Source organism: Phyllopteryx taeniolatus, chromosome 3 (assembly GCF_024500385.1).
Source record: "Phyllopteryx taeniolatus isolate TA_2022b chromosome 3, UOR_Ptae_1.2, whole genome shotgun sequence".
Lineage (NCBI taxonomy): Eukaryota > Metazoa > Chordata > Actinopteri > Syngnathiformes > Syngnathidae > Phyllopteryx > Phyllopteryx taeniolatus.
Window position 1 is genome coordinate 3,002,343 of NC_084504.1, and position 26,021 is coordinate 3,028,363.

The 26,021-nt window shown below is 42.7% G+C and overlaps 3 protein-coding genes across 7 annotated transcripts; 2 read left to right on the top strand and 1 right to left on the bottom strand.

Annotated features, from left to right (window-relative positions):
* The first annotated feature begins 5,736 nt into the window (after window positions 1-5,736).
* On the top strand, window positions 5,737-12,520 carry LOC133474640 (uncharacterized). Of its 4 annotated transcripts, none has more exons than XR_009787581.1 (5): window positions 5,737-5,836; window positions 6,772-6,903; window positions 8,720-8,815; window positions 10,428-11,505; window positions 11,831-12,520. XR_009787581.1 is itself a non-coding variant. In XM_061766473.1 (2 exons), the coding sequence occupies exons 1-2, from the start codon at window positions 10,937-10,939 to the stop codon at window positions 11,895-11,897; spliced, it is 636 nt and encodes a 211-aa protein (XP_061622457.1). In that variant the 5' UTR covers window positions 10,385-10,936; the 3' UTR covers window positions 11,898-12,520. The 4 variants fall into 4 exon arrangements, 1 of the variants encoding a protein (XP_061622457.1); XR_009787580.1 differs by lacking the exon at window positions 5,737-5,836 and adding an exon at window positions 5,858-5,989; XR_009787582.1 differs by lacking the exons at window positions 5,737-5,836; window positions 10,428-11,505; window positions 11,831-12,520 and adding an exon at window positions 10,025-10,237 and having other exon boundaries at window positions 6,660-6,903.
* Window positions 12,521-12,591: 71 nt separating this feature from the next.
* hnf1a (HNF1 homeobox a) lies at window positions 12,592-21,011 on the top strand. The gene is made up of 10 exons (XM_061766469.1): window positions 12,592-13,139; window positions 15,017-15,216; window positions 15,304-15,484; window positions 19,067-19,269; window positions 19,380-19,522; window positions 19,601-19,742; window positions 19,816-20,001; window positions 20,075-20,190; window positions 20,281-20,365; window positions 20,728-21,011. The coding sequence occupies exons 1-10, from the start codon at window positions 12,844-12,846 to the stop codon at window positions 20,856-20,858; spliced, it is 1,683 nt and encodes a 560-aa protein (XP_061622453.1). The 5' UTR covers window positions 12,592-12,843; the 3' UTR covers window positions 20,859-21,011.
* Window positions 21,012-21,072: 61 nt separating this feature from the next.
* Window positions 21,073-25,172, bottom strand: c3h12orf43 (chromosome 3 C12orf43 homolog). 2 transcript variants are annotated; one of them, XM_061766471.1, is made up of 6 exons: window positions 25,007-25,171; window positions 24,745-24,772; window positions 24,197-24,295; window positions 24,057-24,121; window positions 23,889-23,976; window positions 21,075-21,619 (listed from the first exon to the last, which is right to left on the bottom strand). In XM_061766471.1, the coding sequence occupies exons 1-6, from the start codon at window positions 25,122-25,124 to the stop codon at window positions 21,292-21,294; spliced, it is 726 nt and encodes a 241-aa protein (XP_061622455.1). In that variant the 5' UTR covers window positions 25,125-25,171; the 3' UTR covers window positions 21,075-21,291. The 2 variants fall into 2 exon arrangements, with proteins under 2 accessions (XP_061622456.1, XP_061622455.1); XM_061766472.1 differs by lacking the exon at window positions 24,745-24,772 and having other exon boundaries at window positions 21,073-21,619; window positions 25,007-25,172.
* Window positions 25,173-26,021: the final 849 nt, after the last annotated feature.

Consider the following 26,021-nt stretch of genomic DNA (forward strand, 5'->3'; position numbering starts at 1 on the left):
GTACTCCGGTTTCCTCTCACATTCCAAAAACATTCATGGTAGGTTGATTGAAAACTCTAAATTGCCCATAGGTGTGCATGTGAGTGCAAATGGTTGTTTGTTTATATGTGCCCTGCGATTGGCTGGCGACCAGTTCAGGGTGTACCCCACCTCTTGCCCCAAGATAGCTGGAATAGGCTCCAGCACGCCCGCGACCCGAGTGAGGATAAGCGGTACAGAAAATGGATGGATGGATAGTAGTGGGGATTTAATTAAACAAAACCAGCATGTTAAAAGCAGTATTTCCCTTGCCGAATTACTCAAAACATCCATCGTCCACCGTGCCTTTCACTCAAAACAAATTGTTCCAAATGATCATACACAACAGTTAAAAAAATATATATATATATGTAGCAACCAAGTTTGGCACGGTGGACGACTGGTTAGAGCGTCAGCCTCACAGTTCTGAGGACCCGGGTTCAATCCCCGGCCCCGCCTGTGTGGAGTTTGCATGTTCTCCCCGTGCCTGCGTGGGTTTTCTCCGGGCACTCCGGTTTCCTCCCACATCCCAAAAACATGCATTAATTGGAGACTCTAAATTGCCTGTAGGTGTGAATGTGAGTACGGATGGTTGTTTGTTTGTATGTGCCCTGCGATTGGCTGGCAACCGGTTCAGGGTGTACCCCGCCTCCTGCCCGATGACAGCTGGGATAGGCTCCAGCACGCCCGCGACCCTAGTGAGGAGAAGCGGTTCAGAAAATGGATGGATGGATGGATGTAGCAACCAAGTTACATGTTAACATTGGAACCACTCTTCGATATCACCTTAACAATTCTCTCATCGATTGAAATTGTAAGTCATTGGATAGTCTCTGCCTGTATTTCATTGGAGGAAGTAAGAATTGCCTCTCAAAAGTTGCTGATGTATACTGAAGTCAATACTCATTGATTTCCCTTTTAAGGATGTACCACAGGTTCCCAAAAGGGTTGAGGTCAGGGGATGATGCTAGACCCCTTAATTTTTCACCCTTTATACTGTACATTCTCCTGACCTGAAAATGGCTGCCCACCAACATTCGCCATCCAACCTGACAGAACTGGAGAGGATCTGCAAGGAGGAATGGCAGAGGATCCCCAAATCCAGGTTTGAAGAACTAGTTGTATCATTCCCAAAAAGACTCATGGCTGTATTAGCTCAAAAGGGTGCTTGTATAATCGAGCTAGAAACCAGCTTACTCAAGAAATTAACATTGCAAAAAGAAACTATGCAGCAAAGTTGGAAAAACAGTTTATCGCAAACGACTCTAAATCAGTCTGGCATGCATTCCAATCGCTGACTAATTACAAGCGACGATCCCCCCAAGCTGAGAACAATAGCACACTAGCCAACGACTTGAATACCTTCTACTGCAGATTTGAAAAGGACAGTTTCACACCACACACCCACCCGGCCGCACCCGCGACCACAATCACACCTCTGAGTTCTGCGTTAACCATTCATGAACAGGATGTGAGACTCATCTTCAACCAACAAAAGATTAACAAAGCGGCAGGCCCGGACCATGTGTCCCCATCCTGCCTCAAAGTCTGCGCGGACCAGCTCGCTCCAATCTTCACTCAGATCTTCAATAGATCTCTGGAACTGTGCGAAGTTCCATCCTGTTTGAAACGCTCCACCATCATTCCAGTCCCCAAGAAACCTGCAAACTCGGGTCTGAATGACTACAGGCCTGTCGCTTTGACATCTGTGGTCATGAAGTCCTTTGAACGTCTCGTGCTGGACCACCTCAAGAGTGTCACAGGTCCCCTGCTGGACCCCCTGCAGTTTGCCTACCAAGCGAACAGGTCTGCGGATGATGCAGTCAACATGGGACTGCACTTCATCCTAGAACACCTCGACAGTGCAGGGACCTACGCGAGGATCCTGTTCGTGGACTTCAGCTCAGCCTTCAACACTATCATCCCTGAACTCCTTTCATCCAAGCTTCTCCAGCTCAGTGTCTCACCTGCCATCTGGCAGTGGATTTACAGCTTTCTGACGGGCAGGACACAGCAGGTGAGGCTGGGGGAGACCATCTCATCCACACGCAGCATCAGCACTGGAACGCCCCAAGGTTGTGTCCTCTCTCCGCTGCTCTTCTCTCTCTACACGAACGACTGCACCTCAGCGAACCCGACTGTCAAACTCCTGAAGTTTGCAGATGACACCACTGTCATCGGCCTCATCAAGGACGGTGACGAGTCTGCATATCGACAGGAAGTGGAGCGGCTGGAGCTGTGGTGCCGCCGACACAACCTGGAGCTGAACACGCTCAAGACTGTAGAGATGATCGTGGACTTCAGGAGGCATCCTTCGCCACAGCTGCCCCTCACGTTGTCCAGCCGCCTTGTGTCAACCGTCGAGACCTTTAAGTTCCTGGGAATTACAATCTCTCAGGACCTGAAGTGGGCGACCAACATCAACTCCGTCCTCAAAAAGGCACAGCAGAGGATGTACTTCCTGCGGCTTCTGAGAAAGCACGGCCTGCCACCGGAGCTGCTGAGACAGTTCTACACAGCGGTCATCGAATCAGTCCTGTGTTCTTCCATCACAGTCTGGTTCGGTGCTGCTACAAAAAAGGACAAACTCCGACTGCAACGGACAATCAAAACTGCTGAAAGGATTGTCGGTACCCCCCTACCCACCATTGAGGACTTGCACGCTGCCAGAACTAAGACAAGGGCGTGCAAAATCCTCTCGGACCCTCCGCACCCAGGTCACCAGCTCTTCCAGCTCCTTCCCTCAGGTAGGCGCTACCGATCAATGCAAACTAGAACTAGTAGACATTCCAACAGCTTCTTCCCTCTTGCGATCAACTTCTTAAACACCTGACCTACAATTCCATTACAACATGCTGGCAATTTTTTGACTTCGTTGTCACATTTCTGTGGGGCCAATTATGTATTACTCGTGCACTCACTGTAGTTGTCTCGCCATGCTGCACTATTTGCATATACTGGCCACTCTTGCCAGAGTAGCATCTGCTCCATTGCACACTGTTTGAGGAGTATCTGTAACATTTGCACAAGCAACATTGTCCCAGATTATCGCACTACTCGTCACTTTAAACCGCATACACTCCTTGAAGTCTCAGCGCCCCTTGCACAATGGTCATTGCACCGGTCTATTGCAATATTAGTCATTCGAACTGCTCTAAGTGCTAGAGGACTCTGCATCTTTTTGCACAATTGTTTTTTGTCAATGTCTTTGTCTCCAAAGTGTTCTGTAAATTGACAGTCTGTTGTACTAGAGCAGCTCCAACTACCGGAGACAAATTCCTTGTGTGTTTGGACATACTTGGCAAATAAAGATGATTCTGATTCTGATTCTGATTCTGATTCTACTAAATATTGAGTAAAGGGTCTGAATACTTATGGCTGTGTGATATTTCAGTTTTTCTTTTTTAATAAATCTACAAAAATTTCAACAATTACGTTTTTTTCCCCTGTCAATATGGGGTGCTGTGTGTATATTAATAAGGAAAAAAAATACTTACATAATTTTAACAAATGGCTGCGATATAACAAAGAGTGAAAAAAATAAGGGGGTCTGAAAACTTTCCATACCCGCTGTATGTAGTTGAAACCAGATCTTTACATACACTATATAAAAAAGACGTGCTTTTCCCCCCTCACTATCTAACATGTAATCAGACGAAACTTTTCCTGTTTTAGGTCACTTAGGATTACTCAAATTATTTCCATTTGCTAAATGCCAGACTAATGACGGAAGGATTTTTCAGGCAATTTTTCATTACTTTCTTCTAAGTACGAAGTTTACATATAGTTAGATTACTATGCCTTTTCACAATTTGAGAAAATCCGGTTGATTATGTCATGGCATGGAAGCTTCTGATAGGTTTATTCACAATATTTGAAATAATTAGAGACACACCTTGGGATGTATTTGAACTATGCAGGCACTATGCACCCATTGCTTCTTTGTGTAACACCATGGAAAAGTCAAAAGAAATCAGTCAAGATATCAGGAAGTGGACTTGAACAATTCTAGTTCATTCGTGGGTGCAATTTCCTGATGGCTGAAGATGCCACGTTTCTCTGTTTAAACAATTATACTAGAACTTAAATAGCAAGGAAATGTCCAGCCATCAAGACGGGTTCTGTATCCTAGAGATGAACATGATTTGGTCCAAAATATGCATATCAACCGATGAACAAAAGCAAAAATCCTTCGATAGATACTGGCTGAAGCTGGTAAGAGTGTGTACACAGTACTCCTTTTACTGTACCAACATCGACTAAAAGGCCATTCTGCAAAGAAGAAGCCATTACTGCAAAAAAACAAAAACAACAACAACAAAAAAACTATCAAAAAGTTTACAGTTTGCAAATGCACACAGGAACAAATACCTTAATACAGTATTTGGAGACATGTCCTGTTGTCTGACGAAACTACAATTGAATTGTTTGGCAATAATGAGCATCGTTAGGTTTGGAGGAAAAAGAGGGACGCTTGCAAGCCTGAGAACAGCATCCCAACTTTGAAATACTGTGGCATTGTTTTCTTCAGGAGGGACTGGTGCACTTCACAAAATAGATGGCATCATGAGGAAAGAATATAATGTTAAAATACTGAAGCAACATCTCAAAATATCAGCCACGAAATTATAGCTTGGGCGCAAATGGGTTTTAGAAATGGACAATGATCCAAAGAATGTGTGTGTGTCTCATTGTTATATCAGGCGTAAATGTAACACAGCATTTCAGAAAAAGAACAGCATACCAACAGTCAAACATGTTGGTAGTGTGATGGTCTTGGGCTGCTCTACTCCTTCAGGACCTGGACAACTTGCTGTGATTGATGGAACCATGAGTTCTTCTCTTTAACAGAAAATCCTGAAGCCATCAGTTTGTGACCTCAAGATGAAGCGGACTTGGCTTCTGAAGCACGACAACGATCCAAAACACACCAGCATGTCAACTTCCTAATGGCCACAAAAAAATGAAGGTTTTTGAGTGACGTAGTCAACGTCCGGACATGAATCCAAATGAAATGCTGTAACATGACCTTAAAAAGGGTGTTCATCCTCGAAAACCCTCAATTGTTGCTAAATTAAAACAATTCTGCAAGGAAGAGAGGGACAAAATATCTCATCAGTAATGTGAAAGACTCGTCAGTGATAGCAAATGCTGGATTTCAGTTGTTGCTGCTGACGGTGGCCCGATCAGTTTTTAAGTTGAGGGTTGAATTACTTTTTCACACGGTGTTTGGTAGCTTTGAATATTCTTTTTTCCTTAATAAATAAAAATCGTCATTTAAAAACTGCATTTTATGTTTACTTAGGTTAACTTTCTCCGATACTACATTTGTTTGACGATCTTAAAATTATCATTAAAGTGGGGAAACTATGCACACAAAAAAAAGAAGGGGGCAAATACTTTTTCATGGCACTGTACATCAGATCAAGTCATAAATAACAAAGTCAACATGAAGCTCTTTTTATAATTAAAAAAAAAGTGCTTTGAATTTGAGTCTAGGTGTTGACAGTCGAGACTCACTCGACTCAGAATCCCATGGTAGTTCAGTTTGAGTGCATCAAGAGGCTGCTTTTTAAGGATCCTTCTGGTCAGCAAGTTTTTAAAGGTTTTAGTCAGCCTCAAGTTCTAAGTTTTAATACTCCCCCAGTGCTGCCAACCAGCTGATGCAGTGTTCTCTAACAGGAGGCTTGTGTGTGGTGCTCATTCACTGCTGGACTTCAAGTATTTAATTAGTGCCAAAGCCAGCTCCAGCTAATCTTCTCAACACTGCTTCAACATGTGACCTGGTAACCAATGTTAAGACCAATCAACAGCCAAGGTAATTTACACAAAGACAATGGCAGCTTTGACTTGTGCTGGGTGTAAGGTGCATGCAGTTCTTTCAGAAAGCTCAGCCTTTGGAGCACATTTGCATATATCTAAGTGTGAATGTAGATGGACAGCATGTATTCTTCTTTTACAGTCATTACATGTAAGTATGGGCAAGCAGATAATTTGTTTTATGGTCTTGCTATTATAGTGCAGTGTCCAGTCTGCTAGCTTGCCTGCCCTTCACAGCAGATGAAGTTCTGGAAATGGGACAGGGGCTATTTGGACATGAATGAAGGGGTGGTTAAATTTCTGCATGCATGATCAATGGGGTTGAATAGTGGTGGAGGGGGGCACTAGGAAGATGCAGAGACAGAGAGCTGGTAGTGAGTACACAGAAGCAGCCTGTAAAGTCTCACTAATAACAGATGGACAGTGTGGATTGTATCTCATCACCAATCAGTACTGTTTGCGTATCTCTGGAGAGGGAAAATGCAAGCACAAACTGTACATGCGTGCTGCATGTGGTCAATCTTGATAAACCCAGCTTGTGCGCTAGAGAATTTGTAACAGCAGTTGCCTGAACTGTCAGGAATCCACACACACTGCCCTCTGTTCGCTTTGCTGAGGAGTCTCCTCTGAAAAGCAACAATGGGACTTAATTACAGGTCAGTGGCACGCCTCAGAGAGATAGAAAGAGCTCTGTTACCAATCCAAATACAGTATAATGACATCTTCCCAAGGGTGGGCTGGGGTAACGAGCGCCACACAAAAAGGTGCTGATAGCCTGAACCTAAAAATGGTATAAGATGATCGAGGCAGAGAAAGTGAGTCTTTCCTACTGAGAGAACAAGAAAGATTTGCTAACTCTCAAAGGCATTCTCAAGTACCATTTGCCCTCTTTCCTTTCCATGCTGCTTCTGACTTGTAAACTTTCTTTGGCAGACTGACAAGCCCAAATATGATGAAATCTTGAGTTTGCAAATCACATCGTCATCAGATTTGGCGAGAAAGTGAGAAAGTCTACAACTTAAGGAGGAATCCCATTGCCAAGCAAAAGACAACAACAAGTTTGAGGTGTGACTGAGTTTATTATGATTGTTTCTAAAAAGAAAAAAAAGTAACATTAGCATTGGAAGAATGTAGCATTAAATATTAGAAATGTGTAGAGTGTAGGTAAATGTTTTATATAGTCAATATGATAAATACATAAATAAGTGCAAATTAAAGTATAGTATTAACATACAGTAATAACAGAAAGCATACTGATATTAAATCGTCAAAAAGGTTTTCTTGCCTGATCACTCACGTTTTCTATAAACTTTATAACTTAATAGGCCTACTAAAATTATGAGCACAACTGTATATAAAAGCAGTGAAAATTAATACCTTATACCACCAGTGAAAAAATATTGAACACACAAACTGGTATTTATTTAATACTTTTGTTTACAATGACAGGTTCAAGACGCCTCCTAGTCTCATGCATTGCTCTGGTGTGATTTTGACCCATTCCTCCACACAAGCAGTCTTAAAATCTTGGCGGTTCCGTGGGCTTCTTTTATGTACCTTGAGTTTCAGTTCTTTCCATAGATTTTCAATTAAATTAAAGTCAGGTGATTGGCAGGGCCATTCTAGCGGCTTTATTTTTTTTTCTTTGAAAGTTTCCTCGGCAGTATGTTTTGGATCATTATCCTGTTGAAATGTCCACCCTCGTTTCATTTTCATCCTCCTCGTAGATGGCAGCAGATTTTTGTCAAGAATGTCTCGGTACATTTGCCCATTCATCCTTCCTTCAATAATGCGAAGTTTACCAGTAGCATTTGCTGAAAGGCAGCCCTACACCATCATGTTCCCACCTCCTAACTTCACTGTTGGTATGGTGTTTTTAGGGTGTTTTTCTCCTCCAAACGTGGTGTGCATTGTGGCATCCAAACTGTTCAATTTTGCTCTCATCCGACCGGAGTGTATTCTCCCTGTATTTAACTGGCTTGTCCAAATATTGTTCAGCAAACTTTAAACTTTAAGCTTTGACATGCTTTTTTTCCCCAGCAATGGGGTCTTGCATGGTGAGCGTGCATACAGGCCATGGTGGCGGAGTGCATTACTCACTGTTTTCCTTGTGACAAGTACTTGCGAATTTCAGGTCTTTTTTAAGCGCTCCACAGTTGTTCATTGGCTCTTGGACAACTCTTCTGATTATTCTTTACACTCCTCTGTCAGCAATCTTGCAAGGAACACTGATCAAGGCAAATTTATGGTGGTATAATTGGCGTTCCACTTACGTATTGAGGCGAACCGTGCTCACTGGAACATTCAGAAGCTTAGATATGCGCCTGTAACCAATGCCATTATGTTTTGCAACAATTAGTTTGCGATGGTCTTGAGACAGCGCTCTGCTCTTACCCATCAAGCGATGTGTCCTGACTCACACCTTGGCAATGAGACCTTTTTGTCAGCCATCAATTAGGACTGAACCAGCTGATATTCATTTGCACTAACAAGGGGCTGCATTGCTGTATGATTATTGATAGATTTTAGTTGTTGTCTTGGCTTTCCATGCCTTTTTGCACCTCCCCTTTTCATGTGTTCAATACTTTTTCCCTGTGTCATTTCACATTATTATACAGAACTTAATTTCTCATCTTATTTGTTCCACTTTCTTTGTATGTATGGATTACTTGGGTTGTTCCAACATCTGGTAAAAATTTCATGTCAAAAACACCTTTGGAAATATATTTAGTGAGAAAAATGGTGACGTGTTAAATACTTATTTCAGCCGCAGTACATGTACACACATATATATACAGCGGCTGAAATAAGTATTTAAGTATATATATATATATATATATATATATATCCATCCATCAATTTTCTGTACCGCTTATCCTAGGGTCGCAGGCATGGTGGTGCCTATCCCAGCTATCTTTGGGCGAGAGGTGGAATACACCCTGAACCTGAACTGGTCGCCAACCAATCGAAGTATACAGTGGGTACAGAAAGTTTTCAGTCCCCCTTAAATTTTTCACTCTTTTTTTTATCGCAGCCATTTGTAAAAATCATTTAAGTAATTTTTTTCCTCATTAATGTACACACAGCACCCCATATTGACAGAAAAAAACGTAATTGTTGAAATGTTTGCTGATTTATTAAAAATGAAAAAGGTATTCAGACCCTTTGCTGTGACACTCATATTTAACTCGGGTGCTGTCCCATTTCTTCTGATCATCCTTGAGATGGTTCTACACCTTCATTGAAGTCCAGTTGTGTTTGATTATACTGATTGGACTAGATTAGGAAAGCCACACACCTGTCTATATAAGACCTTACAGCGCACACTGCATGTCAGAGCAAATGAGAATCATGAGGTCAAAGGAACTGCCTGAAGAGCTCAGAGACAGTATTGTGGCAAGGCACAGATCTGGCCAAGGTTACAAAAAAATTCTGCTGCACTTAAGGTTCCTAAGAGCACAGTGGCCTCCATAATTTTGAAATGGAAGATGTTTGGGACGATCGGAACCCTTCCTAGAGCTGGCCGTCCGGCCAAAACTGAGCAATCGGGGGAGAAGAGCCTTGGTGAGAGAGGTAAAGAAGAACCCAAAGATCGCTGTGGCTGAGCTCCAGAGATGCAGTTGGGATATGGGAGAAAGTTCTAGAAAGTCAACCATCACTGCAGCCCTCCACCAGTCGAGGCTTTATGGCAGAGTAGCTCGACGGAAGCCTCTTCCCAGTGCAAGGCACATGAAAGCCCGCATGGAGTTTGCTTAAAAAAAAAAAAAAAAAAAAAAAAAAAAACACCTGAACGACTCCAAGATGGTGAGAAATAAGATTCTTTGGCCAGATGAGGGCGGCACGGTAGACGACTGGTTAGAGCGTCTGCCTCACAGTTCTGAGGACCGGGGTTCAATCCCCGGCCCCGCCTGTGTGGAGTTTGCATGTACTCCCCGTGCCTGCGTGGGTTTTTTCCGGGCACTCCGGTTTCCTCCCACATCCCAAAAACATGCACGTTAATTGAACACTCTAAATTGCAAATGATACATTTGCAATTTATGATGATGAGGTGTCTTCACTCTAAATGAAAATGATTCAGAAGAAGAAACCAGTTGGAACAACACTTGATGCCGCCACGGTACCAACATTTTCATGTGAAGCAGTTACCATGCAGCCACCTGCCACCTCCACTGCTGTCTGCCCACAGCTCTCTCGACCGGAGAGGTTCTCTGGAGATTCTGTGAATATTAAGCCGTTCATCACTCAGTGCGAACTCCACTTTGAGCTGCAGGCAGCTGCCTTCCCCACCGAGCGGTCAAAAATCGCTTTCGTCATTTCCCACCTGACTGGTCGTGCGGAGACGTGGGCTACTGCTGAATTTTCCACACCAGACCGTGAGGCAGCTCGCTCCCTTGTCACCTTACAACAAGGCAAGCGCAGGGTTTCAGATTACACGATTGAGTTTCGCATTCTAGCAGCTGAGAGTCAGTGGAATAATAGGACACTGCTCGATGCATTTTTTTCAAGGACTATACCCCGCCGTCAAGGATCATTTAGTCCCGCAAGACCTGCCGACCGACTTGAACACTCTCATCGCTCTCGCCGTAAAGATCGACAAGAGGCTTTTGGATCGCGAGCTGGACGGAGTTCGGCGGAGGGCTGGGTCGCCGCGCACTTGGAGGAAGAGCCCCGGTGACCAGCCAAACCAAGGCAGATCCCATGTTGCCGGTCTCAACCCACTGGCTAGCATCACCACGGATGAACCCATGCAACTGGGCAGGTTCCGTCTCTCCCCTGAGGAACGTCAACGGCAGCTGAGGGAGGGGCGGTGCTTTTACTGCGGACAGTTGGGTCATTCCGTGACCAACTGTCACGTCAAAGTTGCCGGTGCCGGTAGCAAGGGCACGGGAGAGGTGAGTCTGAATTTCATTAAGGAAGACCCTACACGGGTTCTTCCTAAAGTGACACTATGCTCTCCTGATCAAGAAATTCATACACCTGTATTAATTGACTCTGGTTCTGACGCAAACTTACTCAACTCCATCCTCGTTAGACGTATGACCTTAGAACCTTTGAAATAAAACGCCACCTCAACACCTATGCTGCAGACGGCAGTTTTATGGGCAAGGTCACTCACCGCACCCAAACACTCACATTGACATTTCCTGATTCTCACTCGGAACGCATTAGTTTTCATGTTTTTGACGCCATGAATCATGACCTTATCTTAGGGAACCCATGGTTGAAATTACATAACGCCCACATTGACTGGTCCTCTGGGCAGGTTATGTCATGGGGCAGCAATTGCGCCCAGAACTGTTTCAAGCCTCCATGCGATGTCCAGGGCTATGTTTCAAACGAAAATCCACAGACCCCATCTGGGGATACTGACTTATCTCAGGTGCCCACGTGTTACCAGGACATTAAAGACGTTTTTTCCAAGTCCAAGGCCAAATCTCTTCCACCCACAAACCTTATGACTGTGCAGTTGACTTGCTGCCTGGAACCACACCTCCATGAGGGAGGTTGTTCTCTTTCAGGGCCGGAACAGAAGGCTATGAAGGAGTATGTGGATGAATCACTGAGCACAACTGCAGGAGCCGGATTTTTCTTTGTGGACAAGAAGGACAAGACTCTGCAACCCTGTATCGATTATTGGCGTCTCAACGGCATAACCGTGAAAAACAGGTAACCTCTTCCTCTCATCTTCACGGCCTTTGAGTTCCTGGAGGGAGCCAAGGTTTTCACCAAACTTGACTTAAGAAATGCATATCATCTAGTCAGGATAAGGGAGGGGGGTGAATGGAAAACAGCATTCAACACACCAACGGGACATTACGAGTATTTGGTAATGCCTTTTGGACTAACTAACGCTCCAGCTGTGTTCCAGAACTTTGTCAATGATGTCTTGCGTGACATGTTGAATGTGTACGTTTTTGTATATTTGGACGATATTTTGATATTCTCCCCGAATGAGGAGACTCACATCATTCATGTCCGCTCTGTGTTGCAGCAGTTACTGCAGAATGAACTATATGTCAAGGCTGAGAAATGTGAGTTCCACAAGGCGTCTGAGATGAATTACAGCGGAGACTGAGAGCCAGGCCTTCTCATCCAACATCACTGTGTGACCTCTCAAATACGCTTCTGGACGAACTGTCAAAAATTCCCTACACACACTCCTAAACCTTGTGGAAAGCCTTTTCAGAAGAATTAAAGCTGTTATATTGGTAAAGGGTGAGATCATATTGAAGCCGATTGATTAAGAAGGGGATGTCACTTCAGATCATAGACTGTATGACTCAAGGCAGGTAAGCGAATATTTTTGTCATAGTCCACCTGCACGCCGAAACACACACACACAAACACACGCACACACACTGAATATTCATGGCTCAATAGGGCCCTCTTGTGACAACCAATACAGATCAAAGTTGCGGAGTTCATTTGGCTTGCGTGGCAAACTTTGTTTTAAAACTGCAACATGGAACCTTATTCCACAACAACCATAGTTTTTCATATTCATATATATATAAAATAAGATAATGGCTCTTGTGTGTTACACAATTTTCTCTTTATTTGTAATAATACAGGACTGGATTATTACAGTTACATTGAGAGGGGACCTGCTGCCGCTTAAACTTTGCTGGAGACTGCATCGTTGTCACTTTTATTTTCTATCAACTAATTGTGAAAGTGTACTTTGGTCACTGTTGAGGAATGAGGGAGAGGGGACAAAGTTCAAGGCGGCGGGGAGGGGGTGAAGAGGAAGAAGGTTCAAAAAAAGAAAATTGAGCTTTGAAAGCTAAACAGCAGGTGGAGAGTTAAAACCAGGCAGCTCAGGATTCATCGAGAGGAAAGTAAACATCAAGGAAAAGAAAGTATAGTTTTTTTGTCTCCACTTAAAAGGGATTACAAATATAATGGCACCCTGCTTTGCCCATCCGGCCAAGCTTTGAGTGTGTAACCGGCACATGAGAGCAGAGAGTTTGTTTGCAAAGCGGGAGCAGGTAAGGCATCAGAGTAATGGAGGGTGAGGAGAGGGCCGGGGCTGCCATGGCGAGGTCCAGCCGTCTGACGGCCCTTCAGGAACAGCTGGTCTGGGCCCTGCTAGAATCGGGCCTGTCCCGTGATGTCTTGATCCATGCAATGGGGGAACTGGAACGAGAAAGGGCGAACGGAACAGACAAGGGAGAGAGGGGGGATGGGGAGAGCTCCGAGGAGGGAGAAATGGATTACCCACCACCGATATTCCGAGATTTGGAGAAGTTCCCCCCAGAGGAGGCAGCCAAACTGAGGGCTGAAGTGGAACAGCTCGTGCGGTAAGTTTGATCCCAGCACTGAAGTCTGCACAGAGTTGTTTCCTCCCAATGCGTGGAATAGGAAAATATCTTGAAAACGTGCTGACCACCACCTTGTTTCCGCATTTACTCCCCCTTAGTTTTTACCTGAGAACATAACCTGCAAATGTTCATTGTGGGACACCTCACAAGCTCGGTTTCCCTCTCTTCCCGATTGCTCCCTCCTTCTCCAGCTCGTCTGCCTCGCTCTGGTGTCCGAAGCCAATTTAAAGAGGCTTCCTCCTTTGCTAGTTACTAATTACCCACTCCCATCATTATTCTGCGGCCAATTCTTAATAAATAAGCTACATGCATATGCAGGTGAAGATTAATGGAGAAGGGCTGGTCTTGAGTCAATGTTTGCATAGCCACACGTGAGGTATCTTAACATTTGAATAACTGATTTCTAATACAGTATCTGCTTGAAATACTGCATTTTCTAATCCTTTAAAAGTGAAATGTTGACAATAAAGGTTTCTCAAAAGACAATATTTAAGACAAAACAATATTTTACTTTGAACTGGACGTCATTACAGAACTAATGACATGTTTGTTGTTGTTACTTGTACGTTTTTCATCTATTATTATCTTACTTTTGGAAACTTTTAAATAAGGCTTTCCATGCTCAGTATGCTTTAGATGTTTTCACTGCTGATCTGAAGGAGTTGGACTTTGGTCCTGTGTACTTCCTCTTATCTCTCTCTGTCAATAATGCTCCCGGGACACTTCTTTCCAAGTGATCACATCTGACATCTGTTTTAAGATTTTTTTATTCTCTGTGTAAATCAATAGATCTTCAGTATTCCCTCTAAAATAAAACAACCATCATCACTATTTTGAATTACAATATAGGACATACTTTACAAAAATAAACTCCAGCATTTTATAAACAACAAATGAAGTAAAATCTCAGTTACACGCACTGGTGACATTCTAAGGGAGTAGAACAAGAGCTGTAGCAGAAATGTTGAGTCACAAAGACAAAAAAAGCAGATTTAAAACAAATGTCACTGTCATAAAGTTGACAATTACGTTATTTATTGTGGCTGTTGTTTACATTGGTGAAAAACTACACAGCAACATATGAAGGCCATTATATTTATTTGAAGCAGGACTTCATGGCAAGTATCCCGTATACATCAGGTCTTATGCAAAAAGTCTTAGGGTACCACTAGCATTCTTATTTTAATTACCCTTTTTCATAGCAGTCACATGGGCCAAGGAGCAACCTGTTACATTTTGAGTGAAATTTTACTTTTATACAGTCATTATTGTATTGTGAAAATAACAAATCTAAATTGAACCTACCGTAAGAACAATACAGGAAGCATCATTATCTCAGTATAATTTCAATACATCTGTTATAACGAATACCTAAAATTGTGGGTGATGAGTGCAGAGAGATTTTACTTCATTTGACTTTTACTTACAGTAAGTAGCAGTTTACTCTTCTGTATCAGACATCAATATTATAAATGCATATGATGAACGATGTAAAAGCATAGGAGGGATGTAAAAACATAAATGTGACCACTCAATAGTAGAGAGGTTCTGGACTCAAATTTATCCCTGTGTGCCATTTGCATGTTCTCCATGTGCTTGTGTGGGTTTCCTCCCACATAATCCTGTATGTTATGCAGGTTAATCGAAGACTGTAAAATTGCCCATAGGGGTGATTGGTTGTCTATATGTGCCCTGTGAGTGGCTAGCAACCAGTCCTTGGTGTATCCCACCTCTCGCCCAAAGTCAGTTGAGATACGCCCCAACTCATCCGTTAACCTAAACAGGATAAGCGATAGTAAACGAGTGGATGAAAGAATGAGCCAAATGGGTCTGTTTTGTATGTCTGGTTCCAACAGGGAGGACCCGTGGCATGTTGCAAAAATGGTGAAAAGCTACATGCAGCAACATAATCTCCCTCAAAGAGAAGTGGTAGAGTCCACAGGACTCAATCAATCGCACCTCTCCCAGCATCTCAACAAAGGCACGCCTATGAAGAACCAGAAAAGAGCTGCACTGTACAGCTGGTACGTCAAGAAGCAGTGTGAAATCAGCCAGCGTGAGTACAAGCAGCTGGAGGGCTGTATGAGCCATAATGTTTGATTTCAAAATCTAAAAGTAAAAGTATGTGACCATTACTTGCTAGAATTCACCAATGCCAAACATGGCCTCACGTCTATGGAGGAGCAGGGTGAGGAGTCCAGGAAGGGTCGGAGAAACAGATTCAAATGGGGTCCAGCTTCCCTGCAGATACTTTTCCATGCCTATGAACGCCAAAAAAACCCCAGCAAGGAGGAGAGAGAACGCTTAGTGGAGGAGTGTAACAGGTGGGACACAAAAGTAGCATTTTCATGCATCATAGATTTATTTTGTGTCACTTAATCTGCTCTCTAATCCAGTCAACATTATATAAAGGTACAAGTCTTCACAAACTGTCTTCACACACGATCTTCAACCCCAGTGGGAAAAATATCCAAGTCAAAATCAATCTAGAATCTTTTTGTGGCTATGAATGTGTTACGGCTGCCCAATCTAAAAAGATCCAACACAAAATACAAGTTGTATCAAAACAACTCCCTTTACAGTGATACAATCTTCAGTTGTTATCTGAAATTTATTGATTCAAAAATGTTTATTTATTATAGTCATGTCAATCAAAGGGAAATTCAACTCACACTCTTCTGAATATTTGTTTTGCATACGATAAAGAGCAGTGCCCTGCTCAAGGTCTTTCCAGAGATGCTCAATTGGGTTTAAGGCAGGGCTCTGGCTGGGCCATTCAAGAACAGTCACGGAGTTGTTCTGAAGCCACTCCTTCGGTATTTTAGCTGTGTGCTTAGGGTTATTGTCTTGTTGGAAGACTCTGGGGACTCTGGAGAAGGTTTCCGTCCAGGACATTCCGGTACTTGGCCACATTCATCTTTCCTTCGATTGCAACCAGTCGTCCTGTCCCTGCAGCTGAAAAACACCCCTGCAGCATGATGCTGCCACCACCATGCTTCACTGTTTTGACTGTGTTGGACAGGTGATGAGCAGTGCCTGGTTTTCTCCACACATGCCACTTAGAAGTAAGGCCAACAATTTCTATCTTGGTCTCATCAGACCAGAGAATCTTATTTCTCACCATGTTGGAGTCCTTCGGGTGTTTTTTAGCAAACTCCATGAGGGCTTTCATGTGTCTTGCACTGGAAAGAGGTTTCCGTCGAGCTACTCTGCCGTAAAGCCCCGACTGGTGGGGGGCTGCAGTGATGGTTGACTTTCTAGAACGTTTGCCCATCGCCTGACTGCATCTCTGGAGCTCAGCCACAGTGATCTTTGGGTTCTTTTTTTTACCTCTCTCACCAATTGCTTAGTTTGGCCCGACGGCCAGCTCTAGGAAGGGTTCCGGTCGTCCCAAACGTCGTCAATTTAAGGATTATGGAGGCCACTGTCCTCTTAGGAATGTAAAGTGCAGCAGAATTTTTTTTATAACCTTGGCCAGATCTGTGCCTTGTCACAATTCTGTTTCTGAGCTCTTCAGGCAGTTCCTTTGACCTCATGATTCTCATTTGCTCTGACATGCACTGTGAGCTCTAAGGTCTTATATAGACAGGTGTGTGGCTTTCCTCATCAATTCCATCAGTATAATCAAACAGAGCTGGACTCCTATGAAGGTGTAGAACCATTTTAAGGATGATCAGAAGAAATGGACAGCACCAAAGTTAAATATATGAGTGTCACAGCAAAGGGTCTGAAGACTTATGACTGTGTGATATTTCAGTTTTTATTTTTTAATAAATCAGCAAAGATTTTAACAATTCCATTTTTTCTGTCAATATGGGGTGCTGTGTGTACATTAATGAGGAAAAAAATGAACTTAAATGATTTGAACAAAGTGCCCAGGGAGCATTTCGGGGTATCAGTGTCTTGCTCAAGGACACCACAGCTGTGAGTCCAGGGGATGTTGGCAGATGGTCCAGTCGGGGTCTTGAACCTATGCCCCCCACGGTGGCATCTTAACCATTGGGCCATGGCTGCCCCACTGAAGTAACATTAGTCCACTTACCTAATGTTCTGTGTAGGAACTTGAAATTTGTTTTGACCAGATGTCTGCCACCCACCCAAAATGGGTCTGCGATCCACTTTTGGGTCCAGACCCACCAGTTGAGAATTACTAACATACACTATATTGCCAAAAGCATTTGCTCATCTGCCTTGCCTCACATATGAACTCAAGTAACATACCATTCTTAATCCCTAAAGTTCAGCTATCACTTAAGTTCTTATGGGAATCAAGGCACGTGAGTGAGCGAATACTTTTATCAATACAGCGGCAGAAATATTTAACGTCACCATTTTTCTCACTAAATATACTTCCAAATGTCCAATCGATACATACAAAGAAAGTACAACAAATGAGATCAGAAATTAAGTTGTGTGCAAAAATGTGAAATGACACAGGGGAAAAGTATTGAACACATGACGAAAGGGAGGTGCAAAAAGCCATGGAAAGCCAAGACAACACCTAAAATCTATCAGTAATCAAACAGCAATTCAACCCCATGTCAGTGCAAATGAATGTCAGCTGGTTCAGTCCTAATTGATGGCCTACAAAAAGGTATCATGGCCAAGGTGTGAGTCAAGACACATTTCATGATGGGTAAGAGCAAAAAGCTGTCTCAAGACCATCGCAAACTAATTATTGCAAAACATAACAATGGCATTGGTTACAGGCGCATATCTAAGCTTCTGAAAGTTCCAGTGAGCACGGTTGGGGCCTCAATACGTAAGTGGAAAGCCAATCATACCACCATAAATCTGCCTCCATCAGGTGCCCCTTGCAAGATTTCTGACAGAGGAGCGCAAAGAATAATTAGAAGATTTGTCCGAGAGCCAAGGACCACCTGTGGAGTGCTTTCAAGAGACCTGGAATTAGCAGGTACTGTTGTCACATGGAAAACAGTGAGTAATGTACTCCGCCGCCATGGCTTGTATGCGAGCTCACCACGCAAGACCCCATTGCTGGAAAAAAAAAAGCATGTCAAAGCTCGTTTATAGTTCGGTGAACAACATTTAGACAAGCCAGTTAAATGCTGGGAGAATACAGTCTGGTCTGATGAGAGCAAAATTTAACAGTTTTGATGCCACAATGCACACCACATTTGGAGGATAAATGGCACTGCACATCACCCTAAAAAAACACCATGCCAACAGTGAAGTTCGTTGGTGGGAACATGATTGTGTGGGGCTGCTTATCAGCAAATGGTAGTGGTAAACTTCACATTATTGAAGGAAGGATGAATGGGCAAATGTACCGAGACATTCTTGACAAAAATCTGCTGCCATCTACGAGGATGATGAAAATGAAACGAGGGTGGACATTTCATCAGGATTGGTCTCAATTGGTTTCAAAGATAAAAAGTAAAGCTGCTACAATGGCCCAGCCAATCACCTGACTTGAATCCAATCGAAGATCTATGGAAAGAACTGAAACTCAAGGTCCATAAAAGAAGCCCACAGAACCTTGAAGATTTGAAGACTGCTTGTGTGGAGGAATGGGCCAAAATCACACCAGAGCAATGTATGTGACTAGCTTCTCCATATTTTGAAGTGGTCATTGCAAACAAAACCTTTTTTACAAAGTGTTAAATAAATACCAGTTCAATACTTTTCCCTGTGTCATTTCACATTATTACACACAACTTAATTTCTGAACTTTTTTGTTCTACTTTCTTTGTATGTATGGATTACTTGGGTTGTTCCCAACATCTGGCGAAATGTTCATGTCAATAGCACGTTTGAAAATATATTTTATGAGAAAAATGGTGACGTGTTAAATACTTATTTCGGCTGCTGTATAGTGAATGCAGGTCATCAATGAGCTGCACTTAAAAAAAAAAAAAAACTAATTGTGGTTCCTCCTCCTCCAGGGCAGAGTGTCTGCAGAGGGGGGTGTCGCCTTCACAGCTTGCTGGCCTGGGCTCCAACCTGGTCACTGAGGTCAGGGTGTACAATTGGTTTGCGAACCGCAGAAAAGAGGAAGCCTTCCGGCACAAACTAGCTCTTGATGGGCCTTACACCAGCCACACGGGTTCTTCTTCAAACCCCAACCTTTCTTCAAGTCCAGAGCTCAGTAATAGTTTTAAACTTTCAAATATGAAATCCCTTTTTACCTTTAATTTAAATTAGTAATTCTCTCATTGATATGGATGTGGCATGTGGTGATTTTGTGTTATTTCCCAGGTGCCAAATATAGCCATCAAATCCAGTGTGATACCCTGAGGTCAGCCAGAGGTATTGGAGGGGAAAGTGTGGGGCACCTTGTGGTCAGTCCTGTCCAGCTAGAGCCAAGCCACACACTCCTTGAGAGCCACCATCCCAAATTGGTGAGGGAGTGTCCCATGACCCCCTGATATTGCTCAACAATTGGGGGCCATCATGATCATGTTCCCATCTGGTCATAGGTTTCCAGTGGAGGCCCACTTCCCCCTGTAAGCACTCTGACCTCACTCCACAGTTTGTCCTCCTCCCCCGCATCCTCACAAGGCCTCATCATGGCTTCTCTGCCCAGCGTCATGAGCCTAGGAGAGTCCTCACTTCTCATTGGTAAACAGTACATTTTAAATGGCGAGTTTTAGATGGCTCCATCAATTCTTTACACTCATCTGACCATTCTCAGGTCTAGCTTCAACACAATCTCAAACGGTACCCGTCATAAACAACATGGGAGGTGGTTTCACGACTCTGCAGCCAATCTCATTCCAGCAGCAGCAGCTTCACGCCCAGCAGCCAATGCCACAGCAGCTCCAAAGTCAAATGGGTTCCAGTCCATTTATGGCGACCATGGCACAGCTGCCAAGTCACAGTATGGCTGCAGCAGCAAGCATAATTCAGCATATTTTGTTGAGAGTGGCACTTCATTCTGCTTTTGATTTTAGTGTATAGCAAGACTGATTCGCTACAGTACCCTTCGTCTAGTCTTCTGTCTCAGGCCATGGTCATCACTGAGAGCAGCAGTCTGGGGACACTAACCAGCCTTGCATCTGTCAGACAGGTGACTTCATTTGAGTACGCAGGTCATCACAACATGAATGATCTCTGTGTGCTGGAATTTCTCAAATATCACTATGATATTTTTGGATAGATTTTAACAGCTGATCCTGAGGAGCCGACAGACCCTTCACTGCAGGAAAATTCTCTGCACCTGCAGCCACACACACCTGTACCAGGTAAGTGGCTCTGAGTGGAGATTGCATGGTGACAGTGAACCTCTGGCCTATAAATGCTACTGTAACAGTGGTGGGATTTGCTACGACAACTCAAAATGTATGTTACATAAAGCTGGAGAGGTCTGAGCTTTATTACATGTGCAAGTGTCACTTACCATTTTTTTCATTCATCAATCAGGCCACTGCTACACATCTGTGGTAAAATAAGGTTGAGGTAGTACAAGACTGTCTAAAATCACACTCAAATCAATCAAAATTGTTGGATTGTCGCTTTAGTGCCGGTATTACTATTATTGTGATTCTTACTCGCCTGTATCATTTGCCGCCCAGATAAATCGAGAAATGTTGTGCTTCGCCAACAGTATCCAGCCAGAGCCCAGACCTGTATCCTGCCTCCCAGACAACAGACAGTCACCAGTCTCACCTTCTGTCACCTTCACCAACAGACATTAGCACGTATATTCCTACACAAATGGTCTCTACATCACAGTAGTGCTGTGCTCCAGCAATGCCTCCCCAACACCAAGGAGCTGCTCAGAAAGGAATGTTGCCTCTCATTTAACGTCACCAAGTTCTGAGGCGAGTACCACAAGTTGTTGAGACGTTTTAAAAAACCCAGATAAAACATAGCTGGAATATGAACAAGGATCAGTGTTGGAGATTTACTTTTTACACAGAAACACAAAATCACCAAATTTTATAACAAAATGTATTTTATTTAAATACTCTTTTAGAATCTTGAGAAATTGTATGTTCACTTAAAACATGTTAACTCAATATCATAAGCATTTTATAAACACATTTTTTGTGACAAACTATCAGCAATGTTGACTATATGTAAAGATGGGACCTGTTTCTTATATGTTTTCGTCAAATCTTTTAATGCTTTAGACACTGTACAAAGAAACATTTACATTACAGTCCCATTAGTCATTTTCCGACGCTTTCTTTTTCCGTTTGACTTTGTGGTGTTTCTGCTTTGAACCTGCGTGGTCACAGTTGTTTTGAGCACATGGAGATCCTTTGCAGTCCACATGCTTGCCGCCTGCATCTCCTGCCTGCTTCCTCATCTTCTTTTTTTTCTTCTTCTTCGCAACATTGTCATCTTCAGTGTCAGATGATTCCTTCTTTTTCTTTCCCAACTGGGGAGGTGCTGCTGCCGTGGGTGAGGAAACAAGTGACGATGATGGCAAGAGATCTTTCAACGACACAGCTGCCTCCTTCAGCCTCCTTTCCACTTCACTGTCACTGTCACTGGACCAAAGAGAGAGTAAATCGTTGCATTAATGAGCATAAATCTCATTCATTAAAAGGTGTTCCCTTTTGTTATCGTGCCGGTGAAACACTTATCAATACTTTCCTCACAGCGACTCCCTATCTCAGAAGACATCCCCACAATACTTTCCCCAGATTCAGCAACAGCTCTTTAAGAATGCCTCTTTCCCACTGAAATCACGGAAATGTAATCAATCAGTAATGTTACATAAGTGTAAAAAGATGTGAAGTACTGGAAATAAACGTAAAACATTTTGCTATCACCCATAACGAATGACAAGTATATAGAGATTACTTAAGACTTAAACAGTTTTCCAGTGTTCCTTTTGCCATTAGCTACTTCCATATGGTACCGAGTTGTCGTGACATACGCCTGTGTACTATTTATCCCACTGCAACCGATACTGTCCAAGTTTCATTTTCGGTTCTGTGGTTTTCATATTTCTCCAGCTTGCTGGTAGCCTTTTGTTATGTCATCAAAAAATCAAAACATGCAGGTGGAGCTAGGCTTTTCATTGCTCACTGTGCTGAGGTCTGGCACGATTTTCTTATCTTGTATGATGCCACGCGTCAACCTTAATTTATTTTTTACCCAAGAGAAAGCTTTCCCCTCACACAGTCTCTCTCGTCTCCACTGATGACATTATTACCTCAAAGTTTGTTAAAAATGTGTGGCAGCTCTTTACAACCAAACGTCCTGCTCTTATGAAAGGCTGGCAGTCATGCGGGTGCTCTTTATGGCATCCATGATGTTTAACAGATCAATGTGAGAGTAAGTTCTACCACTAATGAGCCTGCCAGGGACAGTGAATTCATGATGACTCCCTATTCTCTGGCATCAGTCCCCTTTCTACATTCCTTCACAGGCTCTTTTTGCATCCATCATAGCAGGGCATCAGACAACGCCACGCCTCCCCTCCACCATATTGAGTACCTCACCTCTATTGTTCTGAGGTATGGAAAAAAACAAAAACTGCATCAGACTGTAGGTGCCTAGTGGAGATTAAAAGGCCTCTGTTAACCCTTGAGACACTCTTCACTGGAACCTCTAAAATTGAATAGAATTATTTACATCACACTGATAAGCCTCTGATTTATCAGATATTAAAACAAATTTTCCCACAGCAAAAAAAAAAAAAAAAAAAAAAAAAAACTTACAGAAAAAAAATCTGTGCCAGGGTCAAAAAGCATTTATTGTTAAGCATTCAAAAAATAATAATGATACTCCTATGAGTCATACGAGTGTAAAAATAAATTAACCACAGTTGGAAAAAATGGAAAAACTATCAAACGTAAAGATGAATGACGACGGAATCAAGTAAAAGTGAGCCATGTCACAGAGGTGCCAAATTCCATCCACTTTTTAACATACTGTAACTGTAATACAAGTCTAAAAATATGTTAACAATTGGTCATAGTAATAGTAGTAGAACAATAACACACTCCATCTTAACTCTGACAACAAGTGAAGATGCGTATGAGGACACTGGAGTCTTACTGCTGTCATGGGTGTGTGCTCTGGGTTTTGTCTTCCCCCTGTTTCACACACACCTGCTCCTGTGAGCATCTTCACCACCTGTGCCTCGTTCAACCTAATTACCCCTTGTATTTAACCTCGTGTCTCATTCCCTCTCGTCGCCAGTTCGTTGTACCTTGTCGTCGCGTTCCAGCAGTCCTTGTTTCCACGTCACAGACTCGCACTAAGACTTGACCCTGTTCCGATTATCGACCTCGCCTCTTTGCCTCATGTTTTTGGATACTGTTGCCTTTCTTGGATTACCTGCCTGTGTACCGACCTATGCCCGTCTATTAAACCTCTCTTTTTGGAAACTGTCCATTTGTTTTGGAGTCGTGCATTTTTGGGTCCTATCCTCTGTTCCGTTCATGACAACTGCTTTAAATTCACCTACGTTCCAGTGTATAGTTTACTTCTTTTTGGTTCAAGCTTCTAATGTTCCCCTCTTAAAAAGCTTTGTTGAGACAGGCCACATGCATTTGACAAGCAAAACACATGAAATGTTAATACTTTTAAAGTCTCTCGTTATGTGCATGAACCCTGTGTAATTCTGTACATTTACAGGCATGTTTCCCCCCAAAATGTTGGCCATATCCATATCTAATGGCCTGATGACTAGCGGTTCCACTCAAAGATCATGTCTGCTTATTACTTGCCTCCACTGGCAACAAAACATCTCGCTACAAAATGTGCAAAACAGTGCCCTCTGAATGACAATGTAACAATACAAACCTTGAGCTGGGAACAGGTTGTCGTCGTACCGCAGGAGGGGGATCGTCTGCTGTCTGTCTTGGGACTGACGAAGAGAACAAAAGAAACCCTAAAAGAAAAATAACACAATCAAACAGAGATTCAACAATTACAAGGAAACATGGAAGAACATTAAGAGAAGAGGTTTACCTTCATCATCACATTTTGTCGGATTCTTACGGATTGCTATGTCAGCCTGGGTTTCTGTAAAGCAACTGAGACAAATACATATAAATTAACATTTTTAATATACTGTACTGATTTATATATTTTTTTAAAACACAGGTTACCTGTCAAGAAATTGTCCTAACTTTTTGGCGACATGAGTTTGAAATCCCTGGGTGACCTGGAGCCCGTTGCCATCATGTTCATGGTCAGCAACTACAAGACTTTTTTTTGCGCCACAGAATTACAATAGTCATCTTCCCATACAGTACACTCAAACTGCAACATTCGATGAGATGAGAAATATATCCAATTTCACTTATTTGGTCCAAAAATTATTTGCGATCTGAAGTATGTCTTAAATTCCTGCAAAATTAAGCTTTGTGTTCAACTAAAGAGGCCCTGATTTCACACTGAGAAAGTAAAATGTGTGTGTATTTAATGAGATCATCATAATGTATACATTTTTGTAGTATTGTTTGGTGGTGTGCCGTGGTGATCTAATATTGTAGGGTTTACCGCGGCTCAAAAAAGGTTGCTAAACAGGTCGACGGTATATTTTGCATAGTTTTCTGTAATGTACTACGATTGAGGGAAGCTAGTCATTCGACATGATCTAGGTGAAAATGAGATTACTATAAAGGAAAGTACAATGGTTCCATTATTTACTTACCGTTTTGATTGTTTTGTATTGCCAATGCCTAAAAAAAAAAAAAAAAAAAAAACTGAGGTTGAGGTAGACGAACAAACTCTTAATTATATCGACATTAAGAAATTTGCATTTTAAATCTTGACGTTAGTTTTAGGTATGCTACGTCATATTGCTGTCGCACGGTAATCTATAAAACGTTTATACTGACATTAGAATGTTTTAAATTTATAATATATATATATATATATATATTTATTTTATTATTTTTTTTTTTTTAACATACCACTGGCTCCACTTATTCGTGTATCCCAAACTGCTTCTTGACATCTTTTCAGCTCTTCGTCGTCACTGCTGCTGGAATCTTTCGCAGTACCGAACATCTTCGCTGCATTGCCCGCCATGACAACACACGTGCCTTCATCTGTTTCCTGTTTGCAGCTGAGGATTGTGGGTAACGGAGTTGGTAACCAAAGCGGAAACTGTTCTCATTTCCGTTTCTTTCGGGTATTTCTTAATCAATGGATTATTTAACTTTAACATATAGTACAAACAATCTTACGAGTGTGTAATAAGTAATTGAGTTTAACCTATTGTGTGGCATTTTCAAGAAGTAAAACAAAAACTCCCGGGCTTAAATCCAGGCACACCTGTGTGGAGTTTACATGTTCTCCCCGTGTCTGCGAGGGTACTCCGGTTTCCTCCCACATCCCAAAAACATGCATAGAAGGTTAATTGAAGATTATAAATTGCCCGTAGGTGTGAATGGTTGTTTGTTACGATGTGCCCTGCGATTGGCTGGCGACCAGTTCAGGGTGTACCCCGCCTCTCGCCCGTAGTTAGCTGGGATAGGCTGCAGCACACCCCCGACCCTAGTGAGGATACGCAGTATGGAAAACGAATGGATAAAACAAAAACTCAATTACAGACGATGCAAAAATAAATTTGTCATACCAGTTAAATAGAAGTAAACCCAATAGAGCATGCATTTTACCTCCTGAAGAGAAGACTTAAGGAAGAAACCCTGAGAAACAAACAAGAACTGAAAGATGCTACAGTAAAGGCCTGGAAAACATTTCAAATGAAGAATGCAAGTCTGGTGAAGTCAATGGGTCGCATGATTGATGCAGTTACTACAAGGGTTATCCCACCAAATATTAAATGTTATTCATCCATCCATCCATCCATTTTGGTCGCGGGCGTGCTGGAGCCTATCCCAGCTATCATCGGGCAGGAGGCGGGGTACACCCTGAACTGGTTGCCAGCCAATTGCAGGGCACATACAAACAAACAACCAGTCG

Bases quoted from the DNA above. Each gene is read 5' to 3' on its own strand.
- LOC133474640 (XM_061766473.1), top strand. From the start codon at position 10,937: ATGGGCAAGGTCACTCACCGCACCCAAACACTCACATTGACATTTCCT. The intron at 11,506-11,830 runs GTAACCTCTTCC...TCTGTGTTGCAG, and splicing joins GGCATAACCGTGAAAAACAG to CAGTTACTGCAGAATGAACT.
- hnf1a (XM_061766469.1), top strand. From the start codon at position 12,844: ATGGAGGGTGAGGAGAGGGCCGGGGCTGCCATGGCGAGGTCCAGCCGT. The intron at 15,217-15,303 runs GTGAGTACAAGC...ATTACTTGCTAG, and splicing joins GCAGTGTGAAATCAGCCAGC to AATTCACCAATGCCAAACAT. The intron at 15,485-19,066 runs GTGGGACACAAA...CTCCTCCTCCAG, and splicing joins TTAGTGGAGGAGTGTAACAG to GGCAGAGTGTCTGCAGAGGG.
- c3h12orf43 (XM_061766471.1), bottom strand. From the start codon at position 25,124: ATGGCGGGCAATGCAGCGAAGATGTTCGGTACTGCGAAAGATTCCAGC. The intron at 24,773-25,006 runs GTATGTTAAAAA...TTTTTTTTTTAG, and splicing joins ACGAATAAGTGGAGCCAGTG to GCATTGGCAATACAAAACAA. The intron at 24,296-24,744 runs GTAAGTAAATAA...CGCAAAAAAAAG, and splicing joins AATACAAAACAATCAAAACG to TCTTGTAGTTGCTGACCATG.